General features: G+C 45.3%; 1 protein-coding gene across 1 annotated transcript in view; it reads left to right on the forward strand.

The window, feature by feature from the left end:
* Positions 1–20,625, forward strand: part of ACYP2 (acylphosphatase 2) — a 154,646-nt gene extending 134,021 nt beyond the window's left edge. Inside the window, exon 4 of the mRNA XM_075535307.1 lies at positions 20,361–20,625. Within this exon, the coding sequence (XP_075391422.1) occupies positions 20,361–20,475 (115 nt within the window). The 3' untranslated portion in view covers positions 20,476–20,625. The remainder of the gene's footprint in view (positions 1–20,360) is intronic.
* The last annotated feature ends 229 nt before the right edge of the window (positions 20,626–20,854 follow it).

The raw sequence follows: 20,854 nt of genomic DNA on the forward strand, positions 1-20,854 counted from the left end.
GAGGATTCTGACTGTACCTCCTCCCAGGCACATTTGTTTGCTCTTTTGGCAGTTCCTGGTACTTTCAATATTCTTTGCCAGCACCACACAGAAGAATGTATTCTTTTTCAGTCTTTCTTATTCAATATCCAAATTTCACATGAATAGGAGGCTATTGAAAATACCATGGCTTGGGCCAGGTGCGCCCTAGTCCTTGAGGTAGCATCTTTCCTTTTTTCCTGGACATAGCATCAGGAGTGCCCACCCTGGCAAAGGACGCCATGCTTGGTAACATGGAGGGTGGAGAAGAAGAGGGAGATACTTCACAAGATGGACTGACCCAGGGGCTGTCACAGTGGGCTCACCCGTGGAGTGTGAGGGGCTCCATTCTGCTGCACTCAGCGTCGCCACGCCTCTGAACAGATCTGACAGCAAATAAAAACAACTGCTAGTCATGCATTCATTTTTTAAAATGACAACAACCTCATGTCCGAAGTTGTGTCGTCCTCTTTTCCCTGTTGGCACTGCTTTGTTTGTGTTTGTAAGGCAGGTAAATCCCATCTACAGCCAGCACCATTTTACTGCTCACTTGGTTTTGCTTTCCCTGTCTTGACCAGCGTGTGCCTACCTTCTATGCTATGGTTAGGAAGGTACTCTCTCACCCCCCATAACCATCAACGGACATTTCTTCTACCTTGAACATCTTTTGTTGATGTTATGAGAAGAGGCCTCATACAACATTTCGTCTTTTTCGCTAGGCTGATTTCACTCAACCTAATGCCCGAGAACGACGGGGCTTTCTACGCCTGCAGACAGTCACAGTCTCAGAAACGCACAGGGCAGGTCTGCCCTGCCCTACAGGGCACTACGAATGCAGCACCAACTCGGTGGCAGTGGCGACATGAGCCGTTTCACAGGCTCCTTGTTTTTCTTGAACACTGTACTATTCCACCGTGTGCATGCACCCCGGTTTATCCATCTTCCACTGACTGGCATCCGTTTGTGCCCGTCCTTTTGTTATTGGGACTAGGCTGCGGTGACTGGGGCTGTGCAATGTCTCTATTTGTAGCCCAGCTCTGATGTCTCTTGGATCTCTACCCAGTAGTGGAATTGCTGGATCAACTGTTGCCTCTAGCTCCAAACGTTTAAAGGGAGCACCATGTCATTTTCCATAGGGCTTGTACCTTTTTACATTTGGCCATTTGATTACTGGCATCAGACAAGGAAATGCAACATTAAAATTATATAGAACTGTATTACACCTCTCTCACAAGCTCTTCCTCTTGGTCTTCCCTCCTCACTTTCAGCATCCAGTCCTTCCTTCCATGTCACAGCTCCAGTTGGAGCAACACCTTGAATATATTGGGGATGGTGTCTATTGCTGTTATGACTTTAACTGCACGATTGTCCTCCCACAATTTAGGTGGCTAAAGTCTGCGTTCAGAGTGTTAGCTCTAGAAGAAGTCCTAAAAGTCCTTCTTGTTTTGTTTGTTTGTTTTAGCTTCTACGTGTTGGTTTCTTGGAAACCTCCAGGCGTCTTACTGTTGTTGCTGTCAAGCTGTTTTTGACTCAGCGGTCCTGTGTACAACAGAGCGGAATACCGCCCAGTCCTGTGCCATCCTTACAATTGTTCTCAGGTTTGAGCCCATTGTGACAGCGGCTCAGTCTCCTGAGGATCTTCCTCTAGTTCAATGCCCTGGTAATTTACCAAGCATGGTGTCCTTCTCCAGGGACTGGTCTCTCCTGACAACATGTCCAAATCATCTGAGACCAAGTCTTGCTATTCTTGCTTCTAAGGAGCATTCTGGCTGTACTTTTTTCAAAACAGATGTTTGTTCTTTTGGCAGCCCATGGTATAGTTTAAATATTCTTTGCAAACACTATCATTCAAATGCACTGATTTTTCTATGGTCTTCCTTATTCAATGTCCAAATTTCTCATGCATAGGAGGCAATAGAAAATTCCGTGGCTTTGGTGAGGGGCATCATGGTCCCGAAAGTAGTATCGTAGCCCTTCAACCCTCTAAAGCCGCATATCACAGATTGTTAATAAGCCTTCCTGCAGTCCTGATGCTGCATTCTTCTTCATATAACCTGGCTTCTTTGATGGTTTGCTCAGCATACAGCTTGAACATGTAGGTTAAGGCAATAGAACTCCGATGCACACCCTCTTGATTTTAATCTGCCCCGTATCTCTGGTTCTGTTTGCACAGCTGCCCTTTGATCCACGGCAGATGCCACACGAGTGCCATGGGCTGTGCTCAACTCCCCGCTCTTCTCAAGGTGATCCACTGTCAGTGCCTTGGCAGAGTCAACATAGCACATGCAGACATCTCTCTGGTCCTCTCCTCTTTCAGCCGAGATCCATCTGAGGTCAGCAGCGATATCACTTGTTCCATATCCTCTTCTAAATCTGGCCTGAACCTTTGGCAGTTCCCTGTCAATGTATTGCTGCAAACATTGCTGAATGATCTTCAGCAAAATGTGACTTGCATGTGATATCAATGATATTGTTCTATAGTTTGAGCATTCTGTGTGTCACTTTTCTTTGGAATGGGTACGAATAGGGATCTCTTCTAGCAGGCCAAATAACTGTCTTCCAAATTTCCTGGAATAAACAAGTGAGTGCTTTCAGTGCTTCATCAGTTTGCAGAAACAGCTCAATTGGTGTGCTGTCAATTCCTGGAGACTTGCTTGGGGCTAGTACTTTCAGTGCAGCTTGGACTTCTTCCTTTAACACCATCGGTTACCTCTTGCAATGATTGCACGTTGACTTGTTCTTTTTGGTACAGTGACTTGGTGTCTTCTTTCTATCTTCTTTTGATGTTTCCTGTATCATTCAATATTTTTCCCATAGAATATTTCAATATTGCAACTCGAGACTTGAACTTTTTTGAGTTCTTTCAGTTTCAGATGTGCTAAGCTTCTTCTTATTTTTAGTTTTCTAACTCGAGGTCTTTGTACATTTCATATTTTACTTTGTCTTCTTGAGCTGTCATTTGAACTTTTCTGTTCAGCTTTTTGACTTCATCATTTCTTCCATTTGCCTTAGATGCTCTATGCCAAAGAGCTAGTTTCAGTGTCTCTTCTGATATTCACACTGTTCTTTTCAGTGACCTTTGGCTTTCTTCAGGTATGATGTTCTTGATGTCAGCGCATAGCTCATCAGATCTTCAGTCATTAGTGTTCAATGCAGTGGATCTGTTCTTAAGATGTTCTCGAACATCTCAGGTGTTTGGGTGTGATATACTCAGGGTCGTATTTTGACTTGCGTGGACTTGTTTGCATTTTCTCCTACATCAACCTGAATTTACAGGTGAGCAGTTGATGGTCTGTCTGTTCCACATTTGCCCGCAGCTTGTTTCAGCTGCTGGTATTGGGCTTCCCCATCTTCTCTTCCACAAATGTCGTCCATTTGATTTCTGCATATTCCATCTTGAGAAGCCCATGTGTGTAGTCACCTTTTGTGTTTTTAAAAAGGGTATTTGCAATGAAGAAGTTTTTGGTCTTGCAAAGTTCTATCATGTGATCTCCGGCTTCTTTTCTTGCTTTCTCCCTCGCTCTTTTTAAACAGCGCTATTGGTGTGTAGCTCACGCTTTGTACAATTCAATAGTTCAGTCACAACCAGAAGAGTTGTACAATTATCACCACAGTCAATTTCACAGCATTTCCTTTATTCTTGTACTCATTGTTGTTAGCTCCCCATCGCGCCCCCCCCCCCAACCTCCCTTGCCATACCTTGAGAGTACCAAGGAACTATGAATGCAGTTGCTGTTTTCTAGCTTTGCCTGTCCTGGATTTCATATACAGAAAACAACAACAAAAGTAACCACGGTAACAAAGTCACGCATAAAACCACAGCAGAAATGCTGAAAGTGGACATTGGGGCCAGGGCGTGGTGCCCCAACAGACTGGACTGGAAAACGCTCCTAAGGGCCAGCAAACGATCCTTGAATGAACTACAAGCCTTTCTTTTGTGAAGTGTTTTGTTTTGTTCTTTGTCAGTGGTTTGTTTTTGTTGTTTTATTGTCTGGTTGTATACTGTTGCTTTGTTTTCCTCTGTCTTGTTTTCGTGCATGTTAGTGTCTCCACAGGTCTGTCTGAATAGGACAGGCTGGATGAACTATCTGGAGGAAAAACAATAGGACAGATAGTTCCGGGGGGACAGACAGATCCGGGTGGGGGAGGGGGAGGAAGGTAAGGAAGTGGTGTTAATAAACACAGGGACAAGGGAACAACATGGGACCCAAAATGGTAGTGAGGGGGCAGTGATAGGCCTGATGGGGAATGATCAAGGGTAAGGTTGCGTAGAGAAGAGGTATAGCTGTAGCCCAGGTGGGGACGGAGCATGATGGTGGGGCAGGAGGAAAGTCAAGGGAGAGGGAGGAAGGAGCTGGGAGTCAAGGGGCATTTATGGAGGTCTAGACAAAGACGTGTACATGCAAATGTATATATGAGGATGGGGAAATAGATCTAATTGTCTACATTTATAGGTTTAATATTAAGGTGGCGGAAGGACCTTGGGCCTCTACTCAAGCACTCCCTCAATGCATGAATACTTTCGTTTATTAAATTGGTACTCTATGATGCTCACTCTCCTGACACAACTGCTGAAGCCAAAGTGGGTGAACAAGTAAATGTGGTGAAGAAAGTTGATGGTGCCCGGCTATCAAAAGAGATAGTGACTGGGGTCTTAAAGGCTTGAAGATAAACAAGCGGCCTTCTAGTTCAGAAGCAACAAAGCCCACATGGAAGAACACACCAGCCTGAGTGAGCGAGTGATCCCAAAGGGATCAGTTATCAGGCATCAAAGAACAAAAAATCATCATATCATTGGCTGCACACCTCCATGATAGGATCGCTGAAGACAAATGGGTGCATAAGCAAATGTGGCGAAGAAAGCTGATGGTGCCCGGCTATCAAAAGAGATAGTGTCTGGGGTCTTAAAGGCTTGAAGATAAACAAGCGGCCATCTAGCTCAGAAGCAAAAAAGCCCACATGGAAGAAGCACACCAGCCAGTGCGATCACGAGTTGCCAAAGGGACAAGGTATAAGGCATCATGCAAAAAAAACAAAAGAATATGTGTGTGTGTGTGTGTATATATATATACCACATTGAATGAAGGGGGAAGTGCAGAGTGGAGACCCAAGGCCCAAGTGTCGGCCACTGGAGATCCCCTCATAGAGCGGTTTAGGAGAGGAGATGGGTCAGTCAGGGTGCAAGGTAGTACCGACGAAGAGCACAGCTTTCCCCCAGATCCTGGATGCTTCCTTCCCCCAACTACCATGATCCAAATTCTACCTTGCAGGGCTGGATAGGGCAGAGGTTGTACACTGGTACATATGAGGGCTGGAGGCACAGGGAATCCAGGGTGGATGATACCTTCAGGACCAAGGGTGTGAGGGGCGATGCTGGGAGAGTGTAGGGTGAGTGGGTTGGAAAAGGGGAACTGATTACAGGGATCCACATGTGACCTCCTCCCTGGGAGAGGGACGGCAGAGAAGGGGGGGAAGGGAGACTCCGGATAGAGCAAGATATGACAAAATAACGATGTATAAATTACAAAGGGCACATGAGGGAAGGGGGAGCGGGGAGGGAGGAAAAAAAAAAAAGAGGACCTGATGCAAAGGGCTTAAGTGGAGAGCAAATGCTTTGAGAATGATTGGGGCGGGGAATGTATGGATGTACTTTATACAATTGATGTATGTATATGTATGGATTGTGATAAGAGTTGTATGAGTCCCTAATAAAATGTAAAAAAAGAAAAGGGGAAAAAAATGAAAGAAAGAAAAGAAAATGATTAGGGCAAAGAATGTACAGATGTGCTTTATACAATTGATGTATGTATATGTATGGACGGTGATAAGAGTTGTATGAGCCCCTAATAAAATGTTTAAAAAAAAAACACAGCAGAATAGATAAGATGTTAAATTTTAACCTGACTGCATCTGCAATAATCCACATTCCAATGCACTCAGCTTGATAGCAAGGCTGTTTACATCTTGGTCTGTGGTCACAGGGTTCACCAGAGGCTCAATCACCATTTATTTCCCCTTCACTTCAAAAGAGAAAATTGAAACAGCTTTAAAATGGGACAACAGGGAGATCAAATGCCAAAATATTACACTGCAACCTAACTATGTCTGCCATAATCAACACTATAATCCACTGTCTCACTACATTTCTATCACCAAAACCATGTTTACCAACTACTAATCTTTCCCCGTTGTTTCCAACTTTTGCATTCCAATCTCCAGCAAGTATCAATACATTTTAATGGCATGTTTGATCAGTCTCTCTAACCGAAGTTGTTGGTCGAATTCTTCAATTTCTGCACCACTAACTTGTGTGGTTGGTGTATAAATTTGAGTAATAGTTGTATTGATTGGATTTCCTTGCATGAAGATAAGCACTATCCTATCACAGATAGCGTTCCACTTCAAGATCCATTTTGAAGTGTCCTTTTTGAAGATTAATGCAATACCATTTCTCTTAATTTATCATTGCCAGCATAGTAAACTATATCATTTTCTAATTCAAAATGGCCAACACCAGCCCATTTCAGCTCACTGACACCTACAATATTCATCTTTATGCATTTCATTTATAATGACTTCCAATTTTCATAGATTCCTACTTCATACATCCCAAAGTCCACTTATTACTGGTGTTTGCAGCTGTTTCCTCTCATTTTTAGTCACGCCCCACCAGCACATGAATGTTCCAAACGCTTCGCTCCACAGCCTTTATCCAACGTCATGATTCGCTCCACAGCCTTTACCCAACGTCATGATAGACTCTAATTTGAAAAGGAAGCTCTTCTTCGGCCTTATTTTTAGTGCCTTCCGCCCTTAGGGGCGTTTCTTCTGGTACTATCTCTGAAAATGTTCTGCTTATATTTATTAGATTTTCAGTAATGGCAATAGTTTTGTGCTCTCCATAGGATTGTCAGCGGCTAATTCCTCTGACGTGTACAGCCTATTCCTTTTCTGTAGTCTGTTTTGTCTGAAGCTCTGCTGACACTCTCCAAATTGGGTGACCCTTCTGGTGATTGAAACACCAGTGACATAACTTTCACCATCTCAGTGACACACAAGGCACCACAGGAGAACAAGCTGACAGACAAGTCTTGGCCTCTATCTCACCCCATCGCTCCTCTGTCCACTGTTTAATCCCTTCTGTATCTCAAAAGAAATCGACTCAAGACAAACCCTACAGTGCTGTTGCCTTATTGACACCTTAAAAATGGAAAACCAAATGGAATTATAACCATAGGCAAAGAAATATAATTCAAGAACCTCTACTTTGAAGGGGACAGAATTCAATCAATAATAACCCACCCTTTGGCTTCCAAAGTTTATATCCTTGCCACATTCACCCCATCACATCATCCTAAAAATCTTAAATCAACTACAAGTCCAAAATATCATCATCTAACTCATCTAAAGCAAATAGAAATGATACTAAGCATGGTCCATCCTGGGGCAACATTTCTCTTCACCTGTGAAATCTGGGTACAAATGACTCGTTTTTATCAATAGAATGGCAGAAGAGGCACAAGGTGAACATTTTCCTTACAAATAGAGGAAAGTGGAGGGGAGGACGGTTCACAGGAAATAAGTAAGTCCAAATCCGGCAGAAAAGAATGCCATTAACTCTCAAGGCTGGACATTAATCTCCTGTTCTCTGCAACCATCTGGAAAATGACCCTGCTCTCCAGGCTGCGTGTTCTGATCATGCTTCTGGTTTCCGCTCCTCCTTCGAGGCCGCTGGCACAGCAGCTCTGCTGCTTGGCTTTGGGCGAGCCTATTCTCCTAGTCCAAAGAAATGTTGCTCCTACCCTCTCTTGACCCCGACAAGCCCCTTTTCTGCTGCTCCTCAGGCTGGCAGAGCCACCGCTCGGCTTTAGGCACCAGCTCCAGTTCTCTGGCATACCTTAACAGGAGCCCCACATTTCATATCTGAAGTGACAAAGATCCAAGTCTTTGAAACATGGGAGCTGGAGCCCCTCCCTCTGAGGCGGAGAAGACACTGCTTCCAGTGCTCCTTCCGCAGTTACCCTGATCTCCAAGTTGCTCCCTGGCCTCTCTTTTACTGGAATCCGGCCCATAGAGCCCTGCAGCTTCCTGCCCACAGAGTTCTAAGAGACAAACACCGTGTTTTCCTTTCGTTTTCCGTTCCCTTGGTCGAAGCGGATGGGTGGTAGTTGGTTAGATCCATTAGTCACAGACTTAATCTCGTTACCAAATGATCGTGTGGCCACGTCCTTCGTGAAAATTCTAGAACATGTGTCCTTAGTTTATATAACGTAAATGTCTAAGTCTTTTAAGTTGTTTTCACTTTTCATAATTTGCTTATAACTCTACCCTTTTCCTTTCTCACTTTACTGTAAGTTGGAAGGGGAAAGCAGGGCCCCTTAAGATCTTCCTTAGACATCTCAACAGCCACATATCCAGACTGACCATGTACAAGTTCTAACTTGTACTAAACATCTGAACATAATTCAGACAAGCTCTTTGCCACTGCATGAAAACATCACCCTTCTTTGATTGCCCAGTTGCATGTTTTCTTTAAAAGCCTCACCAGTAGTATATTGAATGTATAATTCCTAGCAGTATTCTGCTGCTGGTACCATATGTACCAAGACCACAGACATTGTGTACTGATCCTCGTGTCCTTCTGAGCCCTAGCATCACTGATTAAGAGGTCAATCCTTCTGTTAACGGTCTCTTTAAGGCCGTTTAAACCTGAACTCTCCTAGCCTCTACCTATTCTGACCCCATTCCAAAAGCACTTCCACAGTTTCAGTATCTGTTGAAACAGCACCTTACTCCTGGTGAAATGATGTCTAAATGATCTACTGCTGCCATGTCACAAATACCGCCACTTATTTTCTCAGTGTAAGACAGTGAGGTCCAAGCTCAGAGTGCTGGCTCCAGGGGAGGCTTTCTCCCCGTGTCAGCTCCCGGGGAAGAGCCTTGTCTCTTTGACTTCGGCTTCCTGATTCCTGGAGATCTCCTTTCTCCTCTGTTCACTTCTTTAATTTTGCTTTTATTTTTGAGAGATTAACAAAAAGAAGACAACCCATTCCAAAATGAGATTGTCCCAACAGGCAGAGAGGTGAGGATCTAAAACATCTTTTGGTGAGACGTTATTCAATCTATAACAGTGCCTTTTTCGTCTTCAGAAGATTCTTAAGATTTTTAATAAGTTAATTTTCTTTATAAAGTGCATAGCAATTTTAAGTCACCTGACAGGCGCATGCCAGTATCACCAGAATTACAAGAGTGCACTCACTTTTAGTTTACACAATTTGAACAGAAACATGTTTATTGGGAATTCTGGGTTTCTTTTTCTTCTTCTTTTTAACTGAGTACTAAAACAATTATTAATATTAAGGAGATGTATGTTTTTCTCACTTCTTATGGAATATTTCACATTTTAAAAGAAGGAAATAAGCTGACATATTTATTCATGAATATAAAATTTTTTCTAAGAAATTACATTTTTTCTGATAGTATGTATAAGTAAAAGATTGAAATATGTATGTATTTAACACCATTGTGCTGAAAAAGATCTTCAGAGTATTAAAATGTAAAAACACAATTTTCCAAGAGAACAGAGTATCCTTATGCCAGCTGAAACATTGCTCTGGCCTTCTTGCCTCCCACATGAGCCTCCCTCCCAATGTGCTGACTCACAGACTTGAATTTAAAGATAAAATGCAACACCCTTTTGGGTTAACAGGAGCTTCTAATTGGAATAATGCTTTTGAAAATAATTCTGGGAGATTGAAAAAAAGAGCTGATCCTGCAACTGTGAGACGTGTCCATAAAGAAGGCTGTCAGTGTTTTGATTGCTCGCTATAACTGTCGAGTCATTCTGAAAGTCCCTGTTTCTTTTTACTCTGTTACATAATTGGTCCTCATGCTCACCGTATGTAGTGACACACACTCCGTCACAGATGATCCCCTGAACACAGCCACTCTTCTTTCATGAACATTTAATTTTTGCTTCAGCTTTCCAGCTATCAGATTTCCAAATCCCAGGCCTAAGGCCACTAGCTGTCTCTTCACTCTGGCTTCTGAATATCCTTCTGCTTCATTTCGGCACAAAGCAGGCCCAAAGCGACTGTCACAGAGATGCTTCATGAATTCTCCTTTCAAGTCAGTGCATTCATCTCCCTGAGAGGCTTCCTCAGCGCAGAGACCACTAAAGCTGAGACATGCTTTTTCCATGCCCAGAGAACATGCCCACTTTAATGGAAGAGGTACCTAGCAAAGCTGGTTTTAAGGTAAAACTCTATCAATAAGTCTGCCCCACCCCTTTGAAGTAAGCTGCAATATAAAACCAAAGAAGCAGAATCAACAAGGACAAATAAAACTCCGCTTTATGTGTTCAGCCCCCCTCTGCTCCCTGCAGGGGTTTAAAGTGATTTTCAGGGATGTGTAAAACTATAACCAGACACTGTGCACTTAAAAATGGAAAATGGGTTGGAAACAAGGAGGGTGGGGCCACACACTAGAGCCAGGAGTAATGGCCTCTGCTACGGGCGGGCCACTTTTGGACTCTGAGCTGTCTAAGCAACCCTCTAGGAGTGAATGCCAGCAGCATCTCTGAGTCCAATTTGCCTGTGAGGAACCTTTCTGGGGAAGCAAGGAGGTCAGGGGCTGTAAGAACACACAGGCATCTGGCCAGTTTGTTCTTTATTGGTCTGATGGAGGAGCCGATTATAACATATCTGGAATGTCTTGGACAGTGTGTCCTTAAAGCAACGCTCCTCAAATATTGTTCTTCCAAGACGTCGAGCTCATAGAGATCGGGAGGCCATAAAACCACACTCTCTGCAGGCTTGACTTGCCAAGAACAGTACCTTAAAGATGCATCACATCGCGCTCTGTCTGCCCTCTCCTTCACTGGCAGGCACCTCAGAAGATTTATCTATGCTTGCTGCCTGGATAGTTTCTCTTCTCCGAGACCTGCCCCCCTGTTTCCTAAAACCGTCCAAATCTGGTCTCCACCCCACCTTCCCTGAAGCCTGTCCTGCTGAAGCATCAAAGCACTGTCAGTTCCGATGCCCCAGGGGCAGTTCTCAGTTCTATCACCGGGGGGTCGCTGCAGGATTGGGCAGTCATAGCTGTTTTACTTTTTTCTTTTGATAGCTGTTTTTCTGGAAAGGGTCTGCCCCTTTCGTTTCCTTACTACCAAACAAGCTTCTTCTCTGGACATTCTCTCAAGTGTGTCCTTTGCGTCTCCTTTTCCATGTGACCGTTCAGTGATGGTCCTGCGAGGGAGTCTATTCCAACCTGAGGGCCACAATAGTGACGCTACCAATTACAGGCGGTGGAGAGGGAGAGGTTCTTGTTCATGGAGTAACGGCATGGCTGCGCATGCTCCGTGTCTGCTCCAACCTCTTTCTGCTGCCTTCCCTTCGCTCCTTGGCAGTCAGCGTTTTACATCTGATTCAGGTGACATCAATCAGAGGTGCTCATGGGAAACTTCAGTTTGGAACTGATACAGGTGGGGAGAGCGGCAGCAGGCCAGAGGCATTGTGTATCTGGGGCGAGGGCCCACTGGACATGACGTGACTATAGAGCCAGCAGCTCTGGGGTGGCGCAGCGTGCCTGGCTGCAGTCAGGCTGATGTGTGCGTCGGTGAGATGATTTTAGCGGCTGCCTCCTGAGTCCTGGCGGTTCCCTGGTGGCTCTACTAGGGAAAATTGGCCAACGCTTAGTAATGGGTCAACGGTTAGAGGGTGTCCTAGCAAGGGAAGTTTTGTGTATTGTGTTGTAGAACTTCCAAAGGTGTTTTGATTCTAAAGGAGTACATATTTGGTTGACTTTACAGTGACTGAGCTATTTTACAGCTCCGTAAGGTAGACACTTACTTGTAGAAACTCTAGATATGCAAATAATTCTTGCTCATGGCAGTGTGATTGTTTTTTTCCCCTGATAGAAATAAAATTGATTTCAGCCCTGCAGAGAAGATTGTCCAATGCTGGGGGACTCTGGTTTGTTACAGACATCTGTGTCGTCTGATTGGTGCCTCTAGCACTGAAGGGTATTGAGTGCGTATCATATGGCTAGTCTGAAGCGAGGTGGTTGGAAGAGTGAGATACATGCAGATTTCAAAGATTCAGCACAAAAAAGATATGCCAAATATCTCATTGATTTAAAAATGTAGTAATTTTAGTAATCTTGAGATAATATTTTGATATGTTGGGTTAAGTAACACATTATTAAAATTAGTTTCCCTTCATTATTTTCTTTCTATTTTAATGTGGCCCTAGAAAATTTTATTTTTACATAAGAGGCTCACATGATAGTAATATTGGATAGTTACTGCTTTATTGAATTTAACCAGTTTTGCATCTGTTATCAAGATAAGTTTGGCATTTCTGGTTGGATGTGTGTGTATGTGTGGAAACGAAAACCTGCCCTGTCGCCATTGGGTCTCTCTGTAAACGTGGTGACCCCATATTTACAGGGACAGCTGCTCCCAGGGTTTCTTGGCTATGATCGTGCTGAAAGCACTTTGCCAGGCTTCTCTTCCATGCAGGTGCTAGGTGACCTTGAACTGACAACCTTGAAGTTAGCACTTGATCAACTGATCATAACTGGGGATGCCACCCAGGTTCTTCAAATGGATACCTTGGTCAAGGTGCCTTCTCTGGCCCCAGGCCCTTTGGTTTAATTGGCTGCTTCTCAGAACCCCAGTGTGGCTCTGCTGTCTCTCACCCAGCTGAGCGAGTTGCATGGCACCAAGACCAAGCGCTCTCCCTCTGGAGCCGTGTCCCGAGGGACCAGGTGCCTCTGATGCGCTCGCACTGGCTGTGTCCTGCCTTTGCCAGAGACAATCACACTGCTGTAGCTGTGACCAAGGGCCTGCCTTTGTCAGGCATCGCACCAGGGATTCCATGCCCCCTCTGCAAGCCTTCCAGTAACTCGGAGAGGAATTGTCATCCATTTTAAAGAGAAGACGTCTGAATCTCAGGCTCGTGGTGGGTGTCCTCGGAGTCCCTGGGTAATCCCTGAACTTTTCACTAACCACACACTGAGTGATACTTTTTAAAGGTGTGATATTAAAACACCATTGCAGACTTTCTGTGGATAATGAAGATGCACACTATTATTTTTCTGTCCGTGACCGAAAAAGAAGACGTGGTGAAGAAGGGAGACTTACAAACACATTCTAGACCGTACTTCCATTCTCAGTGCTAGTTTAAAAGCTTGAGACGGCAAAGCAGCTCAATATTTTCCAGTACCCAGCACGCTGGCTTTTAATTCATTAGCTGAGGTTTTTCCCTGCTGCCGGCTTCCTTGCTTTGATCAATGTTTTATATTGATGTCTCAGAGATGATATCCGAAAAGACTATGCTGTCTCATTTTAGTCACAGAAAATAGAATTGCAATGAATTATTAATAGTGTTGGCTTTCTAATGCTTTAATTTTATTTCTTTGTTCCAGAGAAGGATATTAGTTAAATGGAATTTTTTTATCACCCTGGGAACTTACTACAATTTGCAGTAAACACTAACAGACTTGAGTTATGGAAAAGTCCCTTTTGATTTTCATTTATACGTCTGATGGATTCTGCGTACATTCTGTTCACTCACATCTCTGATCAGCAATGGACTGGGAGGGCAGTTTTCAATCCGTCTCCTCTGTGCCACAGGCTTCCTCCAGAGGGGTTTAGGAAACATTGGTGGGGAGGTGGGGCCGGCATAGGGGTTGAGGGAGGGGGACGGTTGCTGGTGATGGAAGGGCTTCTGCAAGAATCTGTGCCCCACAGAGGAACTTCACTTGTTCTACTAGGCTTTCACGTGACTTGTTTGAAGAAAGTATTCTTCCCTCTAAAAAGGAAAAAAAGAAGACCTGACTAATACAACAGTACAAAGAGGTGTTTGTACATCGTTGGGATATGGGGGGGGGGGGCTAAGGATCTCACCCCATAATTGCAACATGGCTCAGTGTGGAGAAGTGTGAACTGGGCTTGATGATTGGCCTGCTGCTGCGACCGGGTTGGCAGGACAGACTTGCCCTCCTGTGCTTCCTGATCGCCACCCTGAGCTCTGCGTGAAGCCCACATGGTACTTACACATGTGACAAGGCAACTCACCATCACACGTGCAGTAAACTGGGGAACTAACAAGAATAAATGAGCTGGTTGGAAAGAGGGAACCGATTACAAGGATCTACATGTGACCTCCTCCCTGGGGGACGGACAACAGAAAAGGGGGTGAAGGGAGATGCCGGATAGGGCAAGATATGACAAAATAATAATTTATAAATTATCAAGGGCTCATGAGGGAGGGGGGAGCGGGGAGGGAGGGGAAAAAAGAGGACCTGATGCCAAGGGCTTAAGTGGAGAGCAAATGCTTTGAAAATGATTAGGGCAAAGAATGTACGGATGAGCTTTATACAATTGATGTATGTATGGATTGTGATAAGAGTTGTATGAGTCCCTAATAAAATGTTAAAAAAAAGAATAAATGAGCCGATCACATAAATGACTTTGTTCATGTGCGCAGCTCTGGGTGTCAGGTCTGGCTCGGAGACCTTCAGCTGTCCTCTGAGGGGACCGGTCGGGTCGGTGCTTACACGTGTTCGTGCCTGAAGGAACGCTGCTGGGGGTCTTCACGTCCACGTCTGCGCACAGCTGCCCCACGCGACAGAGCAAAGCGGCTCCCACGCGCTTGCCTTGGCTTAGCTTTACTAGACGCATGCGCGGCTTCAATGGGTCCAGGCTCTCCTCCTTTTCTATACTGAAAACAACCTCTTCTTTCGGTTTCCAGGAGTGAAAGAGTGTGAGGTTTTTTTGTCAGCGAGAGATTAAGTGGATGAGTGGAAAGAGTGTGTTCAGATTCCTCTTTCTTGACCCACGGTGACGGAGCAGAAAGGCCCCCGGGCTCCCTAGGCTGGGGTCTTCACGGGGTCCAGGAGCAGAGCCTGGTCTTTTCTCCCAGGGAACCACGGGGCTGTCAAACTGCCAGCCGCTTGGGTAGCAGCCGAGCAGGTAACCACTGTGCCAACAGGGCACCTTGTGGACAGAACCCTGGGACTGTCCCTCCCCCTGTGCACAGATGCTGTAGGTCTGAAGAAGGGGCCCAGGTGACAGATATTCAGTCTACATGCACTGATCATCTGGGGGGAGGGGGATACCATAGTGAAGAAGACTTGAATTCTGCCTCCTTCATGCATACATTCCCAACGTTATTTTTGTCAGTTGCTGTTGCCTCAAGTCCTCCTACTCAGGGCAGCCTGAGTAGAATGCTCCCTAAGGTTTTCGAGCCCAAGAGCTTATAGAAACACATTTCCAGGTTTGAACTACTAACCTTGAAGCTTCTGGTTGAGCTTGGTTTGAACTACTAACCTTGAAGCTTCTGGTTGAGCTTGGTTTGAACTACCAACCTTGAAGCTTCTGGTTGAGCTTGGTTTGAACTATCAACCTTGAAGCTTCTGGTTGGTGCCTTCTCCTGTTCAGGAGGCACCAAATGGACAGCCAGAATCACATCCACACAGGGTGACAGATGTGATCTTCTTAGTGCCGGGCAGGAGCATGCAAACCTGCTTGCACTGAGGAGACTCCCAGTGAGGGACACTTCTGTGGTCAGTAACTAAATATGTGCCGTCTGCACTACAGAATTAGAGTGCTGTAGAAGCCCTGTGGGGACAGCTCGGACGGGGACAGGAAAACAGTCCCATTAATTTACCAAACACAGATCTGACATTTATCAGCACTAGGGTCTGATTACTTTTTAATGCAAAAATAGTCTGAAGAAACTTAAAAATAATATATTAAGATCATTGTCAATTGTTTTCCGTAAAAAGATTGTTTTCCCAGATGTATGCAATCCTATTCAAATATAAAAGAGACTCGGCCATAATGGTATCCCTTCGTCTGTTTGTACTTTCCTAAAGGCAGCATGGTTTTGGCAGAGGAATAAAGTAGGTCTTATAAAAGCTAGTGTAACTTTCAAAACCTTCATGTAAGACACCTAAAACAATTAGAGGGAAAAGAGTCACACAATCGTCCATGGTGACCAAGTGACCCGACTTCTGTCAATAGCAGCACGTCTTCCTTCTTCCATGTTTGTCAGCTGAATCTTCCTGGTCTTTATTTGTTAAAGACATTGACTGGAGCCCTGGGGGCCTGATAGGTACAAGTTAGGCGGCAGTCTGCAAGGTTAGCACTTCTCAACCACTTGCCAATCTGAGGAAGAAACTCGCGGTTTTCTACTCCCATAAAGAGTTACAGTCTCGGAAACTCACTGGGCCTTTCCACACAGTCCGGCGTTGGCGTGCTGTGGTGGTGACGTAGGAGCAGAGGCATGTTGTGTCATCTGCTGGCCCCTTTGCTGCCTCAAGTCAACAGGGTTCTGCCCTTCTCTTCCCGGTTGTGGTGGCAGCGCCCGGAGGGTAGGGAGCTGCCTCACAACCCCACTGGGACTGCTGCTGCCTTTGGTCTTCCCCAGCCCATAGTGACCAGGGGACGGTTGGTCTACAGCCGGGCGGTCACCCGGGCTGCCAGGCTCCGGGTAACTGACAAGAAGCATCTGAACGCCTTCTGTAAATGCGATGAAAATGAACAACTGGGAAAGCCCAGAGGGCAGCCTACCTGGGAACCCCGAAGAAGGTGAAAGAGGAATTCTTCCTACAAGGCATCTGATGGTGACGTGGGAAAACCACAGTTTCTCACTAGCCAGTTGAAAATGTCATGTTTAAAACAGAACAACAAAATGCCTGCATGTAAGCTTACCAAATGACCTGAATAAGTCAGAAAATTTTAGTGAGGGTACAAAGATTGGACCAAAAATAGCAAAAAACGATGTTCTTGGATGACGGGATTAAGTGCTATTAGGATGTCAGTTTTCTCCAAATTATTTTTGGATTTTAAAGGGAAGTTGAAAGGATTGAATAAATCCAACCACAACCCAAACCCACTCCGAGCGACTCCAAGCGACCGGTGGGACGGAACAGAGCAGCTCCCAGGGTTTCCCATACGGGATCTGCACAGAAGCAGCTGCCTCCTCTTTCCGTGGTGGGCGACTAGTCACGCGAGCCCTTGGTTGATGCGGGGGCTGAACCCACTGCACCACCAGGGACCCCCCCCCCTGCCCCAACTGGACAGAGCCGGAACCAGAATAGACGCAGCTGGATTGTTCCTCGTCCTTACTGTTTATCTAATGGCAGTCTATCATTCCCGACGCTCAAATTTCAAACCTCACAGATACTGTCTTTAAAACTTAACTCAAGTGCTTATCAGAAAGGTATTTGGGGTTCCCTGACCCAGAGTTAGCCACCTTCCCCCGCCCTTACTCAGTCCTTTCTCCCCTGTCTCACCCCTGCACCACCTCATAGTCTTCCTGGTAAGTGAGCGCATTATAGTCAATGTTCTTACCTCCACACTCTGATTAGATAGGCAACGAGGAAGGAAGCAACCTGGGGATAGACTAGCATCTGGGCGGTGCTTTGCATCCAGCTTGGCGTGTGTGCCGGTGGCAGAAGCGGTGACTCTCCGCTGCTGACCTGGAGGCAGCTTGAGCCCAACCCCAAAGCCTTGGCCATGGACTCAGGCAGAGTCCACCGCCAGCCCTGCTGAGCCGACGGGCTCACCCTGAGCAGGAGCGCCAGCATCTGGTTCAGCTGTGCGCGCGTGCGTGCGTGTGCGTGTGTGAAGCGCTACTTCAATATTTATCGGTAATGTTTGATCTTGTGGTCTCACTCACGCAGAGCATGAGTGACATGTATTTACCTCCCATCCCACTCACATCCTAATTAGACACGAGTTCTTGTTTCTTTGTTTGCTAATTTGCCAGGAATTCTTGTGAATGGCTGTCACAAGTTGCTCTCGGACTAGGAGAACATCTCCAGGCCCAAACCCCGCCTGTGAGGGTTGGCTGCGGGAGCAGCACATGATGGGCTCGGCCAGGACTGTCCTGCGTTGGAGGCCTGTCAGGCAAGGTGGTTTCTGGCAAGAGCGCAGCATGTGCAAAGCCGCAACACAGAGGCCTTCCCCCCGCAGTGTGACAGAGCCGAATCTCGTGACAGCATGGCCCCACAGGGGTCTGTCCCCATCAGTGGCATAGACTCTGTCTTTGTGTTGGCTAGTAGGGAAGGTCTGGAGCGTAAGGAAGGCCAGACACGGAGAGTCTCTCAACTAGCTAAACAGATGGAATCATCAGCTCAATGGAGTAGTCATTGCAGGTTCTATGCCCACTAGTCTTTGCCCTAGATTCACTGTCTCTAATTTCTCCAGAGTCTCTCAAGTTTATCTTTCACTCTGTCAAAACTGCTCTTGTCGTGAAACCCGGGATTGATAAACCTATAGGGACAGGAAGTAGAATAAGGGTTTCGGGAGGGGAGGGCGTTGATAGGGGAGGGCAGATAAAAGGGAGATGATGTCAGGTAGTCCAGAAAGAAAAATAATTTTTGCAAACTGATTGTGGTAGCAACTGCTTAACATAATTGAACTATGGAATGATATGGTATATGTATTAACTCCCAATTAATACTTAATTCAAATAAATAGATATTTTAAAAACTACTCTCATCAAAGCCAACAAGCCAAGAATGGAAGCTCGTGGTGGCGAGTCAGTCCTGATCCATGACCCTGCAGTAAATACTGTATGGTACTGCTAGTCCACGAGGCTTCTCTGTTTGTAAGCCCTGGTAAACGTCGGGCTGCTACCCACAACGGCAGTGGTTCAAACTCACCAGCCCCTGTGACTGAGGAAGATGAGTCTGTCTGCTCCAGTGAGGACAGACAGCTTTTGGAACCCTATAGATAGAGCGGGGCTTGATTTGGAGTTTTTCCAAAGCCCTTGATGGAAGAAGTCTCCCGTCTCTTCGTCCACAACAGTGCTCGGCGTGTTTAAACGGCTAATCTTTCCGTGAGTAGTCAAGACAGACTGCTTGTGATCCTGAGGGGCCTCCACCATCACCAGCAGCCATCAGCTGATAAATGCCACCGTCACTTCTCAGGGCTCCCCTACCTGGTTCTGCCAGCATGTGAACCCGCTTCCATCCTCCCTGCTCCCAGACACTTCCTCTGGTCCCCGGGACACTTCACTCTCGGTTTTCCTCCTACCTCACACATCCCCTTGGCAGCTTCCTCCTCAAGTCCCGCCCTTTCAACACAGTTTCTTGGTGACTAGTGGAAACCGCACGGTGCAGCACTGCACACAGTGCCGAGCAACCAGCAGTGCTTGAGGAAGGCTAGGCTTCGTGATTCTTTCTGGCCTTTGTTTTCTGGAAGGCTCCAAGGAGATCCAATTAGTAAGATTAAGCAATCAACTCCTAACACCCACCATTTCCATGCTCAAGATTTCACCTCAGTCAGTTGCCAAAAAGAAAATGTCCTGTGTGGAGAGGTCAGCTTCTGAAGGAGGATCACGTCATCCAGCGAACATCCAACAGCACAGAGAGGGCTAAGGAACACAGTGGGAATCGGAACCACTGGTCTTTCCTACCCGATGGAGAGTATTTCAAGCTCACCAGAAGCTTCCGCCCAGAAGGTGTTTTGAATACACCGTTGTTGGGATGGGCACAAGGCGAGGGCACAGCTGGGGCAGCGCCGGCCCCACAGCTCTGAGGATCTGGGGGGACAGGTAGGGTGTTCCCACAGCAGCTGGCCTCAGCCTCTTGACCTGGGACCCCACTAAACCTGTCGTCCCAACCGATTCTTTGACAGGAGGAAGACTGTCGAATCTCCAACAGCAGTAGCTGAGGTGTCAGCAGTAGTCAACAGACCCGCTAGTATCTGAGGCACCCCAAGGCTGTACCTCAAAGCATCACGTAGATGTATGGAGTTCTCTAATAAGCTCAGGAAAATCATGGCACTGCATAAGTGGAAAATGTTTTCAGAACATACAACTGGGGCAGTTAGTATACAATAGGCCGTAGTAGATACTGCAGAAAAGGTCCATGTGGTTTTATTTTCATCTTCTCTGGAAGATCACATTTATTATTTATCTACCCTTTATCTATTGTGTTATGCACATTTACACAAATGATATTCCAGGTGCTGGGTAATGAGAACAATAGTGAGTTATTTTTATTACTAACCTCTTTACCAAATTACTTTTACCCTTTTACACACAAGAGCTAGATAATAATCATCTTGGAGTGTTTTAAGAGGGAGAAATAAGGAATTATCAGGAATTGACTTATGAAATTTATTAGCATTTCTTTTTATTAAGTGATCTATAATTAGTATTCTTCGAAGGGCATACATAATGGGAAATTTTACATATCATTTTACAAGTGAAAGTTGCTTAGTGAAAGTAAAAATCCCACTAATATCAATTATGGAAATCTTTAGCTGACCTAGGTATACTTCATATTCTAATTTTTTTGTTTTTTTCTCCTCTTTTTTGTAGGAAGTCCTGGCTGAGCAAGGTGGGAAGTCCTAGTTCTCGCATCGACCGCACGGCCTTTTCCAACGAGAAGGCCATTTCTAAGCTGGAATATACGAACTTCAGTGTTCGATACTAACAGCAAAAAAGTAGACATTGTAGTGCTTAGATGATGCCCATCTTCTTACGTGTGTGAACACTAGTATTAACATCAAGTTGTGTTAAAAGGGTAACTTTGTTCTGAAAGCTTCAATATTATTCATGTTAATAAAAGTATGTGACACTGAAATGATTTTACTGAATTATATTTTAAAACCAGTAAAACCTTTGCAATCTAAAATAAGAAAACAGCATTACAGAATGCCTAAACCTGTCTCATAGAGACTCAGTTTCAGTGCACATTACACATGACAGTCTAGGTGCTGTTTGGCTGATATCAGATAATAGTTAGCTACCTAGAAGATAATTCTCAAGTCCTGCGCCTGAATTAACTTATAAATCTTCCCGAATAATAATTT

The sequence above is a fragment of the Tenrec ecaudatus genome, chromosome 17 (assembly GCF_050624435.1).
Source record: "Tenrec ecaudatus isolate mTenEca1 chromosome 17, mTenEca1.hap1, whole genome shotgun sequence".
Lineage (NCBI taxonomy): Eukaryota > Metazoa > Chordata > Mammalia > Afrosoricida > Tenrecidae > Tenrec > Tenrec ecaudatus.